Source organism: Erigeron canadensis, chromosome 1, assembly GCF_010389155.1.
Source record: "Erigeron canadensis isolate Cc75 chromosome 1, C_canadensis_v1, whole genome shotgun sequence".
NCBI lineage: Eukaryota > Viridiplantae > Streptophyta > Magnoliopsida > Asterales > Asteraceae > Erigeron > Erigeron canadensis.
The window spans coordinates 17,144,488-17,168,059 of NC_057761.1; the positions used below are offsets into that span (position 1 = coordinate 17,144,488).

The following is a 23,572-nucleotide window of genomic DNA, read 5'->3' on the forward strand; positions in this document are numbered from 1 at the left end:
GCTAAAAGTACAAATGATTTTGATTTAACAATCCAAAATCAAAGGGTGAATTTTGTGTGAAAATGGTGGCTGCAACTATGTGTTTTAGTGAGAGAAAGAAAAGAGATGAAGAAGATGGAATGTGTTTTCTTCTTTTACAAGGGTTCTCATCCTTTTCTATATAAACCTTTCCCATATTAATGAACTTCAATAAATGCAATGACCATTTGCGAACATTTTGAACTAGAACTTTTATGAACACGAACGTTTATGAACCAAACTTTAATATCTCATTGAACATAATCATGAACTCGTCTACTAAATCAAGATTTAAGATCAAATTGACATTCATATAAGCACATAATTTAGGTCTAAAGTACGTCAGGAACTTAGGTAAATTGAACTGTCTGGCTGATCAAGTGGCAAATGTACATTTTTAAGAACTTATTAAGAACATTTCTAAGACGGTTGTTACATTCTCCCCCACGTGGAGGATTTCGTCCTCGAAATTAAGAGTCTTGCCAATCGAAAAGATGAGGGTACTTCTTCTTAATGAAGTCCTCACGTTCCCAGGTATCATTATACCCGTGTCTAGCGCTCCAACGTACACGAACTAGTGGTATGCTGGTCTGTCTAGTCTGTTTAGCATCCTTATCAATGATCTCGATGGGCTCTTCAATGAACTCGAGCCCTTCGTTTATATGAACATCCTTAACAGGAATGACAGTCGTGTCGTCAGCCATGCACTTCTTGAGATTGGACACGTGAAAGGTGTCATGAACATTGCCAAGTTCTAACGGTAGTTCCAGTTTGTACGCTACTGGTCTCACACGTTTAATGATCTTATAAGGTCCAATGTATCGAGGCGCCAATTTGCCCTTCTTGCCGAACTGGGCAGTACCTTTCCATGGGGAAACTTTTAATAGAACTTTATCGCCCATCTCGAACTCTAGAGGTTTACGGCGTTTGTCCGCATAGGACTTTTGTCTGTCTTAAGCAGCCTTAAGCTTTTCTTTGATAACAACTATTTTGTCTATATTGAACTATACGACCTGGAGCTTCATCCAGAATCTTTCACCGGCGTCTAGCCAGCAAAGTGTTGATCTGCACTTACGACCGTATAAGGCCTCGAATGGTGCACACTGGATACTAGTGTGATAGCTGTTATTGTACGAGAACTCGATCAATAGAAGATCTTTATCCCAACTTCCTCTGAACTCTAATGCACAAGAACGGAGCATGTCCTCCAAGGTCTGAATAGTGCGTTCGCTCTGTCCATCCGACTAAGGATGATAAGCGGTGCTCAAGTTAAGTCTAGTACCTAACGCTTCTTGAAGTGACTGCCAAAAGTCAGACGTGAAGCGTGGATCTGGATCGGACACAATTGATAAAGGGACACCGTTCATGGTCACAATATCGTCTATATTGATCTCAGCGAGTCTCTCCAGTGAGTAGTCATCACGAATTGGAAGAAAACGTGCTGATTTAGTCAGTCTGTCTACGATAACCCAAATGGAGTTGTGGTTATCTTTTGTACGAGGTAATTTCATAATGAATACACCGGGACTTTTAACTGTTTCAACAAGCAGGAAGGTTTCTGATGTTCGATCTTTACTTTAGAACATGTCAGACATCTGCTGACGTACTCAAAGGCCACCAATAGTCTAGTTTCGAGTTCTTATACATCTTGTCTGCGCCCGGATGAATCGAGTACCTTGAACTATGAGCTTTCTGCATGATGATCTCTCGAACACCATTGACAGCTTCCTGACTCCTTCATCATCAATTTCAAGCTCTTGAGCGATTGGGCCTAACCGCTCTGCCTTTATGCTCTCATTTGACCTTAAGCCGATCTCTTGGCTTTCGATCACACGTTGTCTTAAGTCTGTACGATCTGCTTCTCGGATAGATAAGATTTTGACTCGTTCTTTTCTTCTTAAAGCATCGGCTACCACATTCGCCTTTCCGGGATGGTACTTGATATCACAATCATAATCACTTAGTAATTCCACCCAGCGCCTTTGCCTCATGTTTAGTTCTTTCTGATTGTACACGTGCTGCAAGCTCTTATGATCGATGAAGATAGTACATTTAGTTCCTTACAAGTAGTGCCTCCAAATCTTTAAGGCGAACACAACTGCCCCAAGTTCTAGATCATGGGTGGTATAGTTCTAGATGCGTAGGCGATCACTTTGCCTCTTTGCATCAATACGCAGCCTAGACCTTGATGTGAAGCGTCACAGTACACGACAAAGTCTTCGGTGCCTTCTGGTAAAGCTAGAACAGGTGCTTTACACAGTCGATCTTTTAGGGTTTGGAAGGCTCGTTCTTGTTGTTCACCCCAAATAAAGTCTTTAGTCTTTTGAGTTAGTTGAGTCAAAGGTAATGCGATCTTATAAAAGTTCTTGATAAAACGACGATAATAACCAGCTAATCCGAGAAAACTGCAAACTTCAGTAGGAGCCTTCGGGGCCTTCCACTTTTCAATGGCTTCAATCTTGGCCGGGTCGACATGAATGCCTTTTTCGTTTACGACGTGGCCGAGGAACTGTACTTGGCGAAGCCAGAACTCGCACTTAGAGAACTTAGCGTACAACTTTTCTTCTCGAAGAAGTTGAAGGATAGAACGTAAATGTTGCTCATGATCAGTCTTGTTTCGAGAGTACACGAGTATGTCGTCAATGAACACGATCACAAATTTGTCTAAGAACGGACGACAGACACGATTCATTAAGTCCATAAAGATCGCTGGAGCATTAGTTAGACCAAATGCCATAACGAGAAATTCGTAATGACCATAACGAGTACGAAAGGCTGTCTTTGGGACGTCACCATCCTGAACATGGATCTGGTGGTAACCCGAACGTAGGTCGATCTTAGAGAAGTACGAAGCACCTTGCAATTGATCAAACAGATCGTCTATGCGAGGCAGGGGATACCGGTTCTTAACGGTTAATTTGTTCAGTTCACGATAGTCTATGCACATTCTCATGGAACCATCTTTCTTTTTAACGAACAAGATCGGTGCTCCCCAAGGGGAAGAACTAGGACGAATAAAGCCTTTGCTCAAAAGTTCTTGCAATTGGTTGGACAGTTCTTGCATTTCAGGAGGAGCTAAACGATACGGTGCCTTAGCGACTGGTGCTGCACCGGGAACAAGATCTATATTGAACTCGACTTGTCTAACAGGCGGGATGCTTGGTAAGTCGTCAGCAAAGACATCTGGATAGTCCCGAACAATGGGATGTCTTGGACTTTCAGTTCTTTAGCACTTTTATCAATGACATGAGCTAGGTACACAAGATGATCTTTCTTGTCTAAGTACTTACGGAACTTCATGGCTGTGACGATTTTAAGCTCGTTCGTGGACTTATCGCCTTGTACGATCAAGATCTCGCCATTCGGAAGCGGTATATGAACTGATTTCTCGTGGCAACAAATCATCGCGTGGTGTTTGGATAGCCAATCCATTCCCACGATAATGTCGAAGCTACTAATCTCGACAGGGATTAGATCAATAGTAAAGTTCTTGTCTACTAAGATCATAGGACAGTCTAGAGCAATTTCGTTAGTGTCGTACTTATGGCCATTTGCGTACTCTACCACATACTTATCATTCAGTTTGCCAGTTATCATGTCAGTCTTAGCTTTAAAGTCTAATGCAACAAAGCTACGTTTAGCACCGGAGTCAAATAGTACGGAAGCATAATGATCGTTCAGAAGAAAAGTACCAGTCACAACCCGAGGGTTCTAACGAGCTTCCTCAGCGTGCAAAGCAAAAACACAGGCGTTAGCAGGGCCTTGTTGGTTTTGCTGTTGCTGATGGTTTTGGTTCTGGTTTCTTGGCCCGCGTGGATAAGCAACACGCTGAACATGGGCGTTCTGGATCTGGTTCTGATTTCTTTGAACTGGTACAGCAGGTGGTAGTGGAGGTCTAACATTCCTCATTGGAGGGTTTCTGTTCACTGGCGGTGGGTTAGTTCTGATCAAGTTCGCTGAAACAGCATTGCAGTACTTAGCCATGTGCCCAACTCCTTGGCACTTATAGCAGACAGGACAAGTACCGGTGTGATAAAGGTTGCAACGAGTGCACCTTGGATAATTCCAGAATATCTTGTAGGTTCAGGCACTGCGGTCACCGCATAGTTCTTCAAGGTCTTCCGGTTCTTAGTCGGGGGCTCAACTTTCTTTTCTATAACTTCTTCGGTCTTTCTCTTCCCCTTCTCAACAATCTCAGCCAACCCTCCAGATCTGATGATATCTTTGGTCAAGGTCTTAGCCAGTACAGTGGCTCTTGACATAGTCTTGGGGCCTTTACTGGTGAGGTCACGGCGGATCTCAGGAATCAAGCCCCAGATGAAACGATCGATCTTCTTCTTCTCAGGGGAAGCCAAGTGTGGTACAAGTCTAGCAAGCTCGTTAAACCTCAAAATATACTTCTCAATCTCTACACCTTCCATCTTCAATAGTTCAGCAGCGCCTTTCTCCCCTGTGTATACTGGGGGTTTGCACTGAGTAAAGGTCTTGAACAAACAACCCCTACTTCGGGTGACTCTGCCCTCAGTAGCAGCTTGGGTGTTAATCTGACTAGCACCTTCAGAATCACTGGTAGCCTCTTGATTCTGTTCAGGTCCTTCTTGAGTCTTCTTGCTCTGGGTAACTCTAGTACCTTCAGTCAGGGGGATTTCTAGTATCTGAGCAACTTGAGTAGCAAGGTTCGGCATCATCGCATTCATGCGGTCTGTGATGAGGTTCGCTACGTCATCCAAGGTGAAGTTGACGGTAGCGTTAGCACTTAGTTCAGGTTCAGCCGGTTCAACAGCGGGTGCAACCCTAGGTTTTCTTCCCCGTTTAGTAGGCATCCTTCCTTATATCTCCTGATAAGACGGAAAATATGAACTCGATTACGTTTCGAACAAGTCTATAGCTCCATGCACGTAGTACGTTAATAAATGATCGTTTTTAGCACATAATATGAACAAGAACAGTCATCGATCGTACGATAAGGACCTATAGTCGTATAAGCTCTAAGGCCTATAATCGAAGCACAAGCACGTATGTCTTAACAGAACGAATGAACTAGAACTGATATAATCAAGAACAAGATTGCACGAAGTTCTTAGTAGAGCTCTATGAAGTGGGTGACGCCTTTAACAACACACTTTGAGTACTAGGTACTTTTACCGTAATTAGACGTAGTTGATCAAGTTACGTCTAATTATGGTAAGAGTACTTACTACTCAAACCGGTCGTTTGAAGGTTCATGTCAGAGTGGATTCAAGTTATAGCTCGAGTTTTCCCTTAGGAAAAGCTCGGTGTTCACTATAACCATGGCTACTGATACCAACTGTAACACCCCGCTAAAGCGGAATATACGGGATGCACAGATAAGCACAATTGCACACAGTACAAGTTTAAACACAACCATTGATATAATCAAAGAACAGAAGTACGATTGTTATTACAGAACATAAATGAACTTAAAATAGTCAATATCTGAAAGACAGAACAATTGTCTTAATGGACCAAAGTCTTGAACTGAACTAGCTAGGAAAGTCTTCATAGCTCCAGAACTTGTACGCTTGAACGATCACCAATAGGATGAGCTTAGAAGGGAAGACTCCTATGCTAACAAGATCTTACTTAACCTAGCCTGAAAAGCATGTAAGTTCAAAAGGTCAACTACGAAAGTAGTTGGTGAGATTCACATAAAGTACTTTTAGCTTACATATAAGTATATATGTGTAATAAGAACAAGATCGTAAGAACAAGATCATAAGTTTTGTACGTTGAACCCAAGTACTATCCTAATAATAAGAATTAGGTCAAGATCTGCACGTTGAACATAAGTACTTCATAATAATAAGAACTAGGTCAAGATCTGCACGTTGCACATAAGTACTTCATAATAATAAGAACTGGGTCAAGATTTGCACGTTGAACATACGTACTTCATAATAATAAGAACTAGGTCAAGATTTGCACGTTGAACATAAGTACTTAATAATAATAAGAACTAGGTCAAGATCTGCACGTTGAACATATAATGAACTTTAGATATAGGTTGTTACTGCTAAACCGATTGGCCAGAATTGAACTTTAATGTGATAATATGCTCATATAGCTCAAGCACTTCAAGTAAGATCTTTGTCAGAACAATGACAAGAACAAGAACAAGTAATACGCATTCTCCTGAACTGTGGAGAATGAGAATGGGCCTACTCTAAACAGCGCTGTCCATGATTACCTACGGTTCATTCCCTGAACTGTGGGAAATGAATTGATAGCAGTGAACAAGAACTTGTACAAGAACAATTAAGTACTAGAACATAGTAATCCCTGAACTGTGGGATGTACATTAGCAGTGGTGAACAAGTACTGAACAAGAACGAGTAAGAACTAGAACATGCTAAAGATCAAGTACAGTAGTATAATTGTATTTAAGATCTTGCCCATTCAAGACTTAAATACTCCTTAAAACAGTTTAAGAATCATTTCATAAGTAGTTCAAGATCAAGCTCATAGTATAGTACGTAAAATAGTTCAAGAACATATGTACTAGTACAAAATAGTTTTCATGCTTTTCAGTCCCCGATAAAGAACTTTGAACAAATGTACGAAAGGGGGGTTAGTGAACTCACAGTGATCTGGTACAAGCACAGATAACAAGTACATGGATAGATAAGTTATATCTATCACGTCTTGATGAAAGCATAAGTATATCATTGATCACACACAAGTACATATATTAGTTCATGTGATTATTCAATCACTGAAATGTCCTTGATGAACTGATGATTTGGTTCTTTGAAGATCTTTGAACGTTTTGACTCAAAAGAGTTTAAATGAACTTTAAGTACATGAACTGGACTCGAACTGAACGTCTTTGAACTCACACATATGTACTTCTCGTGTTAATGAGTTGAACTTGTCTTTAATAATGAACTTTAGCCTTTAGAACTCAATTTGGTTGTTCATAGAACTCGTACTTTAGTATTTTAGATAGAACATGCCTTATGTGTACTCAATTAGGGTTTGCACTTTGTACGTTGTTTTAGATCGTTTCGTGAACTAGTCTTGATGTTAATAAGTAGCCTTTAATGTGTTTCATCAAGTGATAATGATGTTATGAACTGATTTGGTGATTAGGGATCAAGTGTGGTATGATATAGAACAAGTACATGTTGTTTTATGATTGAACCAAGTCGTCAAACGGAAGTACTCAAGACCGCCCCTCTGGCTAGCAAGATCGTCCCGTTGGCTTTGAAGTTCAGGATCGTTCTAGGTGTAGTATATAAGATCGTCCTAGTGACTAGGTAGCTCAAGATCGTCCTAGTGATTAAGTAGTTAAAGATCGTTTCAAAGTAATGGCTCAAGATCGTTTTGAATTCAATCAGGTTTAGGATCGTTTGAAGGTACACAAGCCCAAAATCATTTTAAGTACACTGAACAAGATCGTCCTAAAGGACAGGGAACAAAATCGTGTTAGTAGACAACTCAAAATCGTCCTGGGTTTTCAAGGGTAACGAACAAGTACAAGATCACTTTAAGAACAAGTGTTTGAGCAAAACTGATCCAAAGGATCAGTTACCCATTAACGTTTTCAAGTTTACTTTCACTTTCACAAAATGGGTTTTGTAAATTAAAGCATGTTATGACCCAAATATGTTCACACAAATGTTATTAAACACCTTTAGACACAAACCCATTAATCATTAACACGATTTCATAACAAAATTGGACCAAATCATCAAGAACATAAACTTGAAAAAGTTTACTTTTAATTTGATCAAAAACTCATAAAATGTTGTTGTTACCTGAGATTTGATTCCGGTAATATGCTTTGATTATCACAAGGATGCTAAAAGTACAAATGATTTTGATTTAACAATCCAAAATAAAAGGGTGAATTTTGTGTGAAAATGGTGGCTGCAACTATGTGTTTTAGTAAGAGAAAGAAGAGAGATCAAGAAGATGGAATATATTTTCTTCTTTTACAAGGGTTCTCATCCTTTTCTATATAAACCTTTCCCATATTAATGAACTTCAATAAATGCAAGGACCATTTGCGAACATTTTGAACTAGAACTTTTATGAACATGAACGTTTATGAACCGAACTTTAATAGTTCATTGAACATAATCATGAACTCGTCTAATAAATCAAGATTTAAGATCAAATTGACCTTCATATAAGCACATAATTTAGGTCTAAAGTACGTTAGGAACTTAGGTCTAAAGCACATAATCATGGTTTCGTGCAAATAGGATGGATGGAGTAAAGTCAAAAAGTGAGAGGTTAAGGTTTTATGTTGTGAGAAAAGGGTTAAAAGAAATGATACCCTTCCCTAAATTTTCAAATCGCCGGGTAAAACACGTTTCTATCGGATGTTATTTGCTGATATCTCGATATTGAAGAAGTCTTCATGGACCTAGTGAAGCGATGCACATCTTTACCTCACCACTCAAGTGTTTCTTAACAAATACTTGTTTCATTTCTCACGGAGATTTTCACATTCCTATCAACTCTTCATTTGGAAGATGTTAATATTGAAAAAGGGTGACACTCTGCTCCAGTCCCCGACTTCATTTAATCACTTTGTGTCTAGAGCTATCTTGGTTGGTCATTAATTTGATCATTATTCATTTATTTAGGACACATTTTTGTCATATCTTTATGACATAATTGCTTATCTTTGTGATATAGCAGGAACATTTGTAGTAATATCTTAATAGATATTCCACGATGATCAAATAGAAATCCTATCAATGCTAATATCTTTTCCAACGTTGAACGTAGGTCTCATAATTACATTTATTTGATTATTGAGTGAACGAGAAGTCTAACAGTGACCTCGAATTTTTCCTAAAAGTCTTTAAGGATAATAGATTGTGGTTATCGAACGCCTCGGCTGTACTAACCATGATTTATATTCTTTGAAGCAATCTCGTGGTTGAAAAGCCGCAGACCGAACTATGTTAGAACATTGCTTTGTGCATGTCTCAATGATACATAGGAAATCCGAAAAATATTATACATTTCTATCGGTCATTTCATTAATCCTGTTGATTTTTGAACATGTTAACGAATCATTGTTATTCGGTTTCATTTCTCATCTCACAAACACAAAAAACACCAACACCATACTATAACGTTTGTACCAACAACTTCAACCTTACATTTAAGTCACCTTTAGGATTCTTTAGGGTGGGCTAATGGTTTGGGTTGCTGTTTTGATGGTCGACATTTCTCCATGTGCAATACATCTAGTTTCGGATTGTGTTATTTCTTTTAGCATTTTATCAATCAATGTTTACATAATGACATTGGTTCCCTACTTTGTCATTATGAGGGGGAGAAAAAGATTATGATTGATTAGGAAAGAAATAAGAATAATTGATGGAGAAAAGTTTATGTTTGAAACTGAAGTGAAAGAATTAAAATTGAAATTTGGAAATTTTGTACTTCAGGTCTCTTCAAGTTTCCTCCAAATTTTTGCCGCCGAAATATGTTCTCATGAAAATCGAGCTATGGATTGTTCAGATTAACTTGTCAAAGATTTTCAAAACATTATGTTCTTATGAAAATCGAGCTATGGATTGTTCAAATTAACTTGTCAAAGATTTTCAAAACATTTCAGTTGAGCTCAAATTTTCACTAAATTTTATTTGATTGAGTTCTTGATTTTGAAAAAGAGGAAATCTAAATTGATTCCAAAGATAAGATTGAGACTGAAGATGAAAGGATATTCTCTCAAGATGGAACAAATGTTTAAAGATGCTCCAATATGGTTATATTCATGTATTGAGGGGGAGCATGATTACTTCATAAGAGACTTATCCAAACTTCATTCAAATGTTTACTCTCCAAAGTGTTCAAGTCAATGTGACAAAGATCAAAGCTACAAAAAGTTGAAAGATTGGTTAGAAGATTCATGACAAAGAAGTAAAGCTTCAAAAGAGTATTCATCAACATGTTTCATTCAAGATCTTCAAGTCATACAATAACACTTGTTCAAGAAGCTCCAATGCATACATCAAGGGGGAGAGTACAAGTTCATGATACTTCATGTCAAAAGTTGAAATTCCCTCAAGAATCAAAGATTGAAGAATCAAACCCAAGTTTATACCTTCCTCATTTCAAAAGACAACTCTGATTCATGATTCAACAATCTTCAAAGATTCAAGACACACACACACTCTTTATTCTCTGTTCAAAACGAACATTGAGAATCGCCTCATGATTTAACTTCAAGAAGTCCAAGACCAAGAATTGTTTCAACATACTCATTGTCTTCACCACCGGGCTCATCAAATACATTCCTACAAGACAACACGTACATCATTCATTATAATATATCACTAAGGGGGAGAATGTTAGAAATCCAAAAATAGTAACAAATTATAATTTAAGTTAGTGGACTTACTTGTTGTTAAGTCATAGATTAATAATCACTAAGGTTGAGGGACTAGATGTGATAAGTTGCATATGTATAGGGATAGACTATAAATACCCTCATACCTTAGAGATTATTAAGCCCTAGAACAACATTTCATTTATTCCTGTAACCATTTTTCACACACACTTAATTCCAATCATTCCACTCTCTCTCTCTCTATCTAAAACACACACTAAAACACCAAGAACATACACACATCCAATCCGCCGTTGAATCTGTGAATTCGGTGCTGAAATCGTGTTACTTACAGGTTTAATGATCCTGAGAAGGTTGGTCAAACCATTGCTGAAGCTGTGTCTGAATCTGATAGGGTAATTGAATTAAAACCTGAGGAAACTCTTGATTTATCAAAACTGTCAATTACCCAATCTGTGTCAAATTCAAAATTTAAGTCAAACAATGGTGAATCAAAAAGAAATAAAAGGAAAATTAGAGATCATAGTGTTCCAGAAGAAAAGAGCAAAATTCTGAAGAATGAGAAGTCTGTTTCAAATGGAAATGTTTTACCAACCAAATCTGTGTCTAATCCAAACCACCTCAAATCTGACTCTGACAAAATAATTTCTAAATATGTTGAGTCCAGAAAAGGTAAGATTTCTAATGACACTAATTTACTTGCATGTGTGTCTGATTCAAATATTGTTGATCAAAGTAAATTAAGGTCTGAATGTAAGAAATCTGGAATAGGCTAAGGTTTTGTTCAAAAGGAAACTCTAAATGTTGCAAGAAAGAATTTCAAATCTGGAAAGGGTCAGCTTAAGCAATAATGGGTTTCTAAATGTGATAAGAATATAAGTTCTGTTTCCCAATCTGAGTCAGACCCTGTGGTGAACCCATCCTTGGATGGGTTCCCAAAATTAACTAATATCTTATTGAAAATGCAGGGCTATCATGATGCACATACCTGGCACTTGGACAGTGGGTGTTCCAAGCATATGAACGGATGTAAGTCCCTGCTATGTAGCTTTAGGACAAGCGCTGGTCCTAGTGTTACATTTAGAGAAGATTCCCAAGGAAGAACAGAAGGATTTGGTATTCTTTCAAATGGTCCCCTTACCTTCAGAAGGGTGTCTTATGTGAATGGTTTGAAGCACAATCTGATAAGTGTGAGTCAATTGTGTGATGCTGGCTATGAAGTAAGATTTCGTTCTGATAAGGGTATATTTTTGGATTTAGAAGGCAATGTGGTGTTAATTGCAAACAGAGATGAGTCTTTATATTCATTTGACATGAGAAATCCAACTGTCACAAAAGAAGTCTGTTTCATGTCAAAGACTCAAGATGAGCTAAATTGGTTGTGGCATAAGAGGTTGTCTCATATGAATTTAAAAGGCATCAACAAGCTGTGTAAGAAAGAGTTGGTGTCTGGTCTTTAAGTATGAGAAGGACAAGCTGTGTGGTCCTTGTGAGAAAGGAAAGCAACACAATGCTTCATTCAAATCAAAAACATGTTCAACCATCGATAGTTGTTTGGATTTGCTGCATATGGATCTGTTTGGACCAATAAGTACTCCCTCAATCACTGGAATGAGATATACTTTGGGCATTGTTGATGAATATTCAAGATATACCTGGGTTGTCTTTCTAAAGAACAAAAGTGATGCTGCTAACAGTATTATTCATTTCATTAAGCAAGCTAAAATACTTACAAAAGGCCTGTTAGGCAGTTAAGAAGTGACAATGGAACTGAATTTAAAAATGTCACACTTAATTCATTTTGCAGTGAAAAAGGTATTTCACAAGTTTATTTAGCAGCAAGGACTCTTCAACAATTGGGTGTTGCAGAAAGAAGAAACAGAACTCTTATTGAAGTTGCCAGATCCATGATGGCACAAAACAATGTCAAAGCTCATTTTTGGGCTGAAGCAATTCACACAGCTTGCTTCACTCAAAAGACACCAGAAGACTTCATATGAACTTCTCAGGGGGAGAAAACCAGAAATTGGTTTCTTAAGAATGTTTGGAAGTCCTTGTTTTATTTTTAATAAAAAAGACCATCTTGTAAAATTTGATGAGAAAGTAGATGAAGGTATCCTACTTGGATATGCCACAATGATGAAGGCCTACAGAGTGTACAATAAAAGAACCAAAACTATTGAAAACTCTGTAAATGTGACAATTGATGAATGTTGCTCCAAGCCAGACTGCTCTCAACTTGAAGATGACAATATTAATTTTGAAAAACTGGCTGTTCTTGAAAATGAGCCCCCCTCTAATCCACCAGTTGAAGATAAGAATGCTCAAACTCAGGGGGAGCAAATATTTGAAGAAGAAGAGTTACCTATTTTTGAAAATGTGCAAGCTGATCCTTCTCCTCCAGAAATTATTCCAGTGAATGACTCCCAAGCTGACTCTATTCCGTCAACTCCAATCCAAGCTGATCATTTGTTTCCTCAAAATGATCAAGCTGGAACGTCTGACGCCCATTGTCCAAGAATCAAATAATGCCCATCATGTAACTAAATGGACAATGAGTCATCCAATCAACCAAATCATTGGTGATCCATTATCTGGTGTTTTTGCATGTTTGTCAATTTTGTTAGTAAAATGGAGCCAACTGATGTTGTTGAGGCTGTGTCAGATCCCTCTTGGGTAAATGCAATGCAAGATGAACTAACACAGTTTGAGAGAAACAAGGTTTGGGAACTTGTTCCAAGACCTCATCATTCTAAGACTGTGATTGAAACCAAGTGGGTCTACAGAAATAAAATGGATGAAAGAGGAGTTGTGACCGAAAACAAAGCAAGATTAGTAGCTCTTGGATACAGACAAGAAGATGGAATTGATTATGATGAAACTTTTGCTCCTATGGCAAGATTGGAAGCCATCAGAATGTTCTTGGCTTATTCTGCACACAAAGGATTTAAGGTTTATCAAATGGATGTGAAAAGTGCATTTCTAAATGAGAAATTGGAATAAGAAGTCTATGTTGAACAACCTCCAGGTTTTGAAAGTACAAAGTTTCCTAATCATGTGTTTAAGCTTGACAAGGCTCTCTATGGTCTCAAACAAGCTCCAAGAGCATGGTATGATACTTTGTTCAAATTTCTACTAGAAAATAAATTCAAAAGAAGTAATGTTGACAAGACTTTATTTGTGAGAAAATATAATGGTGATACTCTACTTGTACAAATTTATGTAGATGACACAATTTTTGGTTCTAGCAGTGAAAGACTTTGCAAAAAGTACTCTGAATTGATGTCTAAAAAGTATGAGATGAGCATGATGGGAGAACTTAACTATTTTCTTGGTTTACAAGTTAAACAGACTAAAAATGGTATTTTCATTAATCAAGGAAAATATGTTAATGATCTATTGAACAAATTTGGTTTTAGTGAATGCTCTCCTATATGGCAACTGATGATAAGCTGAGTGAAGATAAAAGTGGCAAACCCACTGATATTACAGCTTATAGGGGTATGATAGGCTCTCTACTTTACTTGACTGCTAGTAGACCAGATATTATGTTTGCTACATGTCTATGTGCAAGATATCAGGCTAATCCTAAAGAATCACATCTTAAAGCTGTGAAGAGAATCTTTAGATACCTTAAGGGTAGTCCCAATCTGGGTCTTTGGTATCCCAAAGACTCTGGATTTGATCTAATTGGCTATTCAGATTCTGACTTTGTAGGATGCAAGATTGATAGAAAAAGTATTTCTGGAGCATGTCAATTGCTTGGCAACAGACTTGTAAGCTGGTCTAGTAAGAAGCAACTTCAAGACTATGGTGTCACTGCCTTAAAAACTCCAATATTTTGTGACAATACAAGTGCCATAGCAATCTCCAACAATCCTGTACTTCATTCTAGGACCAAGCACATCAATATCAGATATCATCTCATCAGAGATCATGTGATGAAGGAAGATGTTGAATTGCATTTCATTCCTACTGAGAATCAGCTTGCTGACTTGTTCACCAAGCCTTTGGATGAAAACAAGTTCAATTATCTAATAAGTAAGCTGGGGATGCTAAATATGTAAAAGGCAGTGTGATAAGTAATGATAAATTCAACCCCTTTGAATTTTGTTAAAATGGGTAAGCTGAGTCTGACCCAGCTTGGGAGTTGTTTTTATTATTAATTATCTCAGTGCGTTTTATTATTTAGATTATTTAATTTAGTTTAACTTATTTATCCTTTGTCTGGTGAATGAGTGAGTGACACGTGTGGAGGCAACGGACTTTTACTGTAAAAGTACCCTCCACTAGCTGTTTTCACCCAATCACATTGTTTCTCTCTCTTCCCTCCAAATGGTTATTTTAAATATATATTTATTTTATCCAAATATATAAATATATATATACTCATTTTAATCTAAATCCCAAATCAATTGCATTTTTACTTCATACTTTCTTATTTTTCTCCAATCTGTTTTCTGTTCCACTGAAATTAATTCAATCTTCTATAATATTTTCTTCAGTTTTAATTATAATAAAATGTCTTCTTCATCATTTTCGTCTCAATCTGTTAGTAACTCAAACAATAATAATAATGATTCTTCTTTCGAATTTGGGTTTCAACACCCAGCTTTGGTAAGCGCGATCAAGCTTCAACCCTATGTTGTGGGTTCTGATGTGGTTGTTAGCCCGGCTAATCTTGATACTGGTAAAATCAAGATCGTCAATCTTGTCTCTGCCAATGTTCATCCTCCTTCTTGGGCAGAAGGTTATGATGAAATTGTTTCCTTCTTATGGCATCATCCATTTGGCAAGGTGTTGATTGAAAAGCCAGATGTGGTGTACCTACATGCTCTGCGAATTTTGGGCGAGCTGTGTGGTGGGTGAGACGAAGAAACGACATGCCGTAATTCGAGGCACGATCCTTAACGGTAAGAAACAGGTATTTATTACTTTAAGAAGACTTAGGTCTGCTTTTGAACTGTCTTATATGCTTGGAGATGATTATGAAAATGTCGTTTCTCACACTGAAGCCAAAAATATTTTACCTATTTGTGGATATTCTGGTCTATTGGCTTCAGTGGTAAAAATGAAATATTTAACTGGCATTTGGAATTATCTTCTTAGTACTTTAAGTAAATCATTACAAATGAAGGCAGGCAGTTTTGATCAACCTAATGTCCTCGAATTACAACTTTTTCATTCCTTGGTCACTATGACCAGAGTAGATTATGCAGGACTTATTTTTAGAGACTTAGTTGGCCGAGTCAATAATAAGACTTTTACCATACCTTATAATGAATTCTTGGACTCATTATTGAAGCAATCGTTGATGGGGACTTCAGTTTGGCAACTGGCCAGACTGTGGAATGCAAGGCCATTAATACTAATATTTTCAATAGTCCCAAGGTAACTGCGCAGGGATTAACCCCAGCAATGCAGATTTACCTTGATTTTTGCAGGCAAAGAGAAAGGGAACAACAAGAATTGAAGGAAGCTGCCTCTCCTTCGACGCGATCTGAATCTGACACTCAATCTGCTAATCAGGAGAGTCAAGGTACACAATCTCTTGAACCCTTAAACTCTTCCAAATCTACTTCTTCTTCATCTTCTGAGGGTGAAGAGTTGGCCACATCATCAGCCACTCTAGCCACACCCTCATCCACCATTTCTAAATCTGCCTCCAAAAGACCCATTGTTGAGGACTTAGTACCTCTCAATGTATACAAAAAGAAAAGATCCAAAAGGAATATATCAGCTTTAGGGGTTGACAAAACAACCATAAGAATTAAAGTCTCCCAAGGTGTATTGGAAGCTGAGGAACGTTCCCAAGCTGACTCTGCCACCCAAGATGATAGGCCGATTTCACCATGCCCATCTACACTCTCCCAAAAGAGTGTAGACGAGATAAAGGGGACAACTACATCTGTCCAACCCTCCAAATAGGGTGAAGGCATTGAAATAAAGACCTCCCCCCAAGGTCATACAATGAGTCCACCAATTTCACCATTATCAGCCTCCAAAAAGGTTGATAATATCATTAAAGGGCCAACAGAGGATCCAGCCCAGATCCAAATAGAGTCAGAATCTATGCACTCCATTCCTGAGGATGAACAGCCAAAGGATGCAAGTATCGAACGCCTAGGTGACACTACTTGCATTTCCCAAGCTGCTCAAACTCTTTCTCTCTTACACTCTGTGTCTGCACAGGCTTCTAATGTCTCTTCTAGATCACAAGAAGAGATACAGGCCTCAAAAATTCTCCCTAGTGATACCTTGGTAACACAACACACCTTGGTTGAGGGGCAATTTGATTCACAACACATTACACCTGCAGGTTATGTAGGTCACGTGGATCTCTTTAGGGAGGCAATCTGATTCACAACACATTACACCTGCAGGTTATTAGGAATTGAGGGGCAATCTGATTCACATCACACCTTGGACAGATAGGTTATGTAGGTTACATGGATCTCTTTATGGAGGCCATGTCAGCCCCAAATGCAGCCTTGGAAACCATCAGTTGTCCTCACGACTCTGATGAGAAAATGGTCACTATCTCCGAAAGTGATTCTTCATTGGATAATGTGCTTGGCCATCCATCCTCAAGGGATGCTCTGATGGAAGATGCCAGCGGAGGTGTTGATCAACATCAAGATCAACAAATTCCCACTGGCCCTCAATTTAAATTACAAGTCAATCCTTCTCAGATTGATCAGCACATTGTCACTTCTGACAAATCTGCTCATGAGACTCACTCTCATGAGAAAATTAGCCAAAATTCTCCTCAACTCCACCCCCTTCCAAATGAGCCCATGACCCTAATGTTAAGGATTGCAGTCTGCCTCCTAAGGAGCCAGTGGTTGAAAAACCAACTGCAAGTTCTTCCCAAGCTGCCAATATCTCATTTTTAGATTTGGTAAATCAGCTCACTGAATTTATGTCAACCTTTAAGGTTGGGAATTCAAAGTTGGTTGAAGGCTTGGTCAAGATCCAAAAGGATTAGGAATTGACGGGTAAGAAGGTGGAGAAGCTGTGCCAAGATCACAAACAAATTGAAGAAAGAGTGATAAGGGCACTTGAGAATATGGAAAAGAGCCAGGGCAAGCTAACAGAGTCTCTTGATGGATTAACAAAGGCAATACATGAACAAAATGAAATAAACAAGAGCACTCTGGGTCAGCTTGAGATAAATGCAACCAGATTCACCAGAGATGTATCCATTGAACTAAAAAATGCTTACAAATCCCAAGCTAAGTTCAAGAAAGAGCTGGTGGATATATCAAAAGGTGTACAATCTAATATGGTCAACCTTCATAATGATTTTATTGATCTACACAGATCCTGGTCTGTAATCAACTTCAGAATAGATATGATAAATACAAGACATAGTGGAATCTTTGCCACTCTAGTTAGCTCCTTTCCTCAATCTGATGATGACAAAAAGGGGGAGAAGAAAAAGAGAAGTGAAAGGAGTGAAGTTGAGATTGAACAAGAAAGATTAGCAGTGGATAAGGAAACTACTGAGTACTTAAAGAAGTTGGATGCAAGGAATGCCAAGGCCAGAAAAGAAAGGGAGGCCAATGACAGAAGAATGATTCTATTTGGCTCTAACTCCAATCTGAATGAGGAAGCTGTTAGGAGAAGTGATAATGTTGAGGGGGAGGAAACTGATGTTGTGATAGAAGTAGTTGGAGAGATAAGGAAGGATTTTGTTGAAGAAGATGAAGCAGTAAAAGGAAAGTCATCCCAATCTGTCCTTGTGCAAGCTGTCCTAGCTTCCAAAGAAGCTGTAGTTGATGATTCAACTTCAAGTGATGACACCACCACATTGAGTCAATTTATGATGAAGAAAAGAGAATCTGGTAAAGGCTCAAGTGGTGTGAAGGTCTTGACCCAAGAAGAAAAGGACTGGGAGTTTGCTGCAAAAAAAGCTTTAGAAATGAATATATCTGTCAAAGCTTCTTACAAGATGATTTTGGAAGAAAGAATGGTGATTGCCCTTGAATCTGATCCTGAAGTGGCTAAAGCTCTTCAAGAAACACTTAACAAAGAAGATGAAGAAGCATTGCCAGTTGTGGGATCTAAGAGAAAGGCAACAAGGAAAAGGAAGATGGTAGTTCACTCCAAACCATCTCAGAAGATTAAAGATGTTAGGGAGAGTTCAAAAGCTCATGCTGGATGGGAAGCTGTGGATGTCAAGAAAACTAAAGAGAGACTAAATTACAGAAAATAACCACAGACCATCCTTGGTGTACAAGAGAAGGGTATGAAAATACTTGGGAAACCTATGATCTTAACAATTTGTTTGATCTAGGTTATACTGAGTGGGTTGAACTACATGATATTATTTTCAAACAACCCAGTAATCATAGAGAGACAGTCTTGGAAGCACTTGAGAAGAAATTGGCAATAATTGTGAAAAATAAAATTGATATCTCAAGTCTTCCAAAGCCAAGATACTATGAGATGGAAGAAGAAGAGTTTGAAGAGCCCCTAAAAAGAAAAGGAACAAAGCATGTCAAGCTTGATGGTCCTGAAGGTGATCACACAGATTTCATAAAGAATTTGAATTTTTTCAGAATTTCTTGAGCAATTGGCACCTCAAGCTCTAAACAGTCTTCTTAGTCATCTAAATTTGTCTCTACCATTTGAAGTGCAAAATGCTAAGTGTGGATTGCACATCACTGAACCTGAACATGGGATGTATTTTGCAAATGCAAGAGGGCAACCAGTCTTTCACAAAACTGCTGAGATCAAACAGGTACCTACAATGCACCTATTCACCTTGTACAGATTTTGTGTTAATTTTAGTGAACAAGGTAATGGGTATGAGCAGTATCTGATTGAAGAAGGTCTAGATAGGAAGGTTGATGTAACAATTTCCCCTTCATTTGAAGTTAAACAAGAAACTGTAGATATCTTAGGAGGTTAAGTATTTTGTTTGTATGATATTTACCATTATTCTCCTTTGTAATGTTCATATCAATTTTCTTGATATAACTTCTAGTCTGATTAAAAAGAACCAAAAAGATTCAAAGGGTCAAAATTTGTTAGCAATATTTTACTTTGATTCTTTGTAAGCTGATAGTTAGAAAAAGTGTAAAAGGTTTTGTCATCATCAAATAGGGGGAGATTGTTGAGTCCTAATGAATATTGTAAATTTAATGATGACAAATCTGTATGTAAACACTTGTAAGTCTTTTTGGTTCTTATGTAGTAATCTGGGTCAGATTACGCTGACACAGCTTGCGATCTGAGAATGACCCAGATTACGCTTCTTACTTTGTAATTGTAATATCTTATGGAAGCAAGTGTTGTTCAAGCTGCATCAAATGGTAACAACATTCAATCCAAGTCGAAGAGGAGGATTGAAGATAGAAGATCAAGTTGTTGGTGGAAGACAACTTGGGATAAGCAGTCAGCTTGGAAACACTTAGACAGATTTGCTCTTGACAAACGAGCAATCTGTGTCTGACAATCAAGTGAAGATTACAACCTGGATTTGTTGATAAAGACGTATGACGTGACAAGGAAGATTCCTAAAATATAGGTTGGTGGTTTATTTACATATGCGTGTCCATACTCTCATTAGACGATCAAAATATCGTGCTACAGGTTTGGGGACCATAAGTACGATGACGGCACGTTTTAATATTCCTTTGATCGTCCAACAAAATTCTTATACGTGGCTTATTTGGACACCAAGAGAGACTGAAGCTTTCGCCTATAAAAGCTACAATCCTTGAAGGCATATGGGTGAAATTCCTTTGGATCATTCTTCACTAAAGTTCTCTCTACTCTTACACACAACTTAGCCTGTAGGAAGACAGCTTGGGCTGCTTCTCTTGAGCAAGAACTTATTGATTGTTGTTTGTCATTTCAAAGGGTTGTTTAGATATTGTAGGTTATCTTGTTTCCGCAACAACCTTGTAATTCTTTTTATAGATTATTTCTTAATAAAGGATTACATTTAAAAAACGCAATTTGTTTCTAAGAATGTTTATTTCTGCTTTACTGTTTATTGATTCCCGCTTTCTATATTATGTTATATATATATATATATATCTGAATCTCTAAAACTATCTTCTTAAAGTTTAGCTAAGGAAAAACGAAAAGTTGTATTCACCCCCCTCTACAACTATTTGTGTACATTATACTTTGGTATTTTGTTACACCACTGGGACTGTATAGAATCCATCGTCCTCTTCATTTTCTCATCATCTCCATTGTAGAAGGTTGTAATCCCTCCACTTGAAGATCTTGAGGAAGGAATGCTTGTCTTGCTATGATAGAGTTCAGGACGCTGAACAAAATCACTGATGCCTGCTTCCTTCGACTTTCTTTTCATATCTTGGCTTCTCAGCTTTCGAATAATCTGTTTCAGAGTCCACTTACTGAAGTCGGGATTTTGTTGGATAGAAGTGATAAATCCTTCCCATTTGATAGGAAGTGCTTCCAACAACTTCTCGATCACGTCTTCTGAATCCGAATTGTACCCAAAGTAGTCAAGCTCAGCCAGCAGATGACTATAACAAACCAGTGTCTCATCAAGAGTTTCATCTTTGAAGCTAGTGAACACATAATATTACTTCTTCAACAAGTCTTTCCTACTCTTCTTGAGATCGCCGTCACCTTCACAATGCTCTTTGAGTGCATCCCATAAGCCTTTTGTTGTATCATACTTTTCAAACAGATGCAGAACTTCCCCTTGGAGAGCCATTCGAAGCGAGCCCAATCCCTTGCTTTCAGCTTCATAATCTTTCTTTTTATCGACATCCATTTGCTCATATGAAACAAGCCTAGCACCGCTCGAACTTGAAGTATCACCTGGTAATGTTAGAGGAGTATAACCTTTAGTAATACACATCCATCAGCGTATAATATGACTCGAAACTGCCCTTCCAATTGAAGTATTTGTCAAGGCTTATCAACTTTGGTGGTGAGTTGGCCTTTCCGGTTTCATGATCCATCAGAATCATTTGATTTAGCAACGCCTGATAATTTGCGGGTAACCGTGATGTCATTTTCTTAAAGCCAGTAAAGTTCACGAACTGCTTAAAAATAAACGAGGTCGTAATGTTCACGAGGTCCAAGAATACAAGGTCGCAATTAGAACTCGAGGTCGTAATTGAACTGTGAGGTCGTAATTGAGCTCACGAGGTCGTAAACGATATACGAGGTCGCAATTGAATAGGCGAGGTCGTAATTAGCTACCCAAGTCTAAATATGAGTTGGATGAGGTGATACGAGCCCGCGAGGTCGTAAACAATGTTTGTCAGATGATTCTCTTGAATTCGAAACCCTAAAAGCCAAAAACACACTAAGATATACCACGAACAAGATTTCCGGTCGTAAGCTCGTGAAAGAATCACGTCTAAACGACCCTAAATCAATGTTGTCTATCACAACCAAACTATAACCTTCCGGTATGAAACCAAGAGGCGCTGATATCACTTGTAAGTCCCCTTGACACGGATCGTTAATAGTTTGATCCTGTTAGAAATTCAAAAATAGTGATAAATTGTAATTTAGAATAGTGGACTTACTTGTAGTTAAGTCATAGATAAATGATCACTAAGGTTGAGGGCCTAAATGTGATATTTAGCATATGTGAGTATTTAGACTATAAATACCCCCTCACACCTTAGAGATCATAACCTTGGAAAACTTTTAACACACATTAATTCCAATCAGCCAATTTCCAAACACACACACTTTCTCTCTCAAAACACACACTCACACCAAGAACACACACACCTCAAATCCGCCATTGATGACGTGAATTTGGTGCAGAAATCGTGTTATGACATGTGGTATCAGAGCATAAGATCATTCTGATATCGATCCATTACTGAATTCAATCACAGATTCATCAAAATTAAAAATATATATATATATATATATTTCTTTTCGTAAAACGATCTTCATCTTTCTTCAATTTTCACCTTTCAAATCACATAAAATCACAGTTATTTGTTCACCAATAGATTCGTAGTAGTTAATAACATAATCCTGTCAAGTCTCAAGTTCTAATTCGATATAAATCTCGAGTTTGAATTTTGGCTTTTTAGCGCGAAATTTGGGATTCAAATCTATTGTGTTTTGTGTTGAATTTTGTTCGTAGATGTGTAGCTGAAGTGAAAACGAGCAGTTTGCAATTAATTTCAAGTTCTAACTCCTAGTAATTCGAAAGTTATTGAAGCTTTTTGAAGTCGTTAATGGAGTTTTTTGTATAAATCTACTTTGCTGATGAAAAAGATGATCTCAGGACAATTTGGACTAGGACGATCTCTTTTAGATCGTCTCAGCCTTTGAAAGCTTAATTTTCATACTTGTGCTTTGTAGCTTGTAGGACGATCTTCTCAAGATCGCTCTAATAAGTGAGATTGTGTGTGGTGAAGTGTTTGTTTGTGAATTTTGGTTGGGAACCAAATTCACTGTGGCTAACTAATCCGTAAGGATTGGTTGGTCAATTCAAACACTTGGGAAGTGTTTAGGATTGGTTTGGTCAATTCAAACACTTGGAAAGTGTTTACACTTGAAAGTTTTTTGACTGAAATCTTGGACGATCTCTTTAAGATAATCTCAGATCATTGAACTTAGGACGATCCTCTCAAGATCGTCTTAGTTTTTTTTGATAGTTCATTTGAAGTTGTTGTGATTGAGAATCACACACTTCTTGGGTAACTGATCTTATAGATTAGTTTTGCTCAAATTTCATTCCTTCCATTACATACTGTTACTCTGTCCGATTCTTTCCAAAATACTTAGAAAATTCTTCAAATCGACAAACCCCGAGACGACCTTCTCAAGATCGTCTCATTTCTCAAAATCCAAAAACAATGTTCAATTTCAGTTTCATTTCTTACTTAGCCAAATTCCCCTAAATTCTCCAAGACGATCACTTTCAAATCGTCTCACCTTACCCATCATTCTAAGACGATCTCTTTCAGGACGATCTCTTCTAAGACGATCTTCTTTAGATCATTTCAATTCCTTTTTTCTTCAACTTTTAATTCAATTCAATTTTCAAACCAAATCAATTTCAGATGGCTTCTCGTGAAGCATTGGCATTGGGTTCAGATACAAGACCTCCAGTTCTCTACCGTGGTTCCTATGGACTATGGAAGAAAAGATTTATGGATTATGTGGAACGTCAAACAAATGGTCACATGCTTAAAGATTCCATTCTTAATGGACTTGCAGTTCATCGCCAATACTCACTCTTGATCT

General features: G+C 37.9%; 1 protein-coding gene across 1 annotated transcript; it reads right to left on the reverse strand.

Moving 5' to 3' along the window:
- Nucleotides 1-488: 488 nt before the first annotated feature.
- LOC122585543 lies at nt 489-920 on the reverse strand. The gene has a single exon (XM_043757675.1). It carries the CDS (start codon nt 918-920, stop codon nt 489-491), a length of 432 nt encoding a protein of 143 aa, XP_043613610.1.
- Nucleotides 921-23,572: the final 22,652 nt, after the last annotated feature.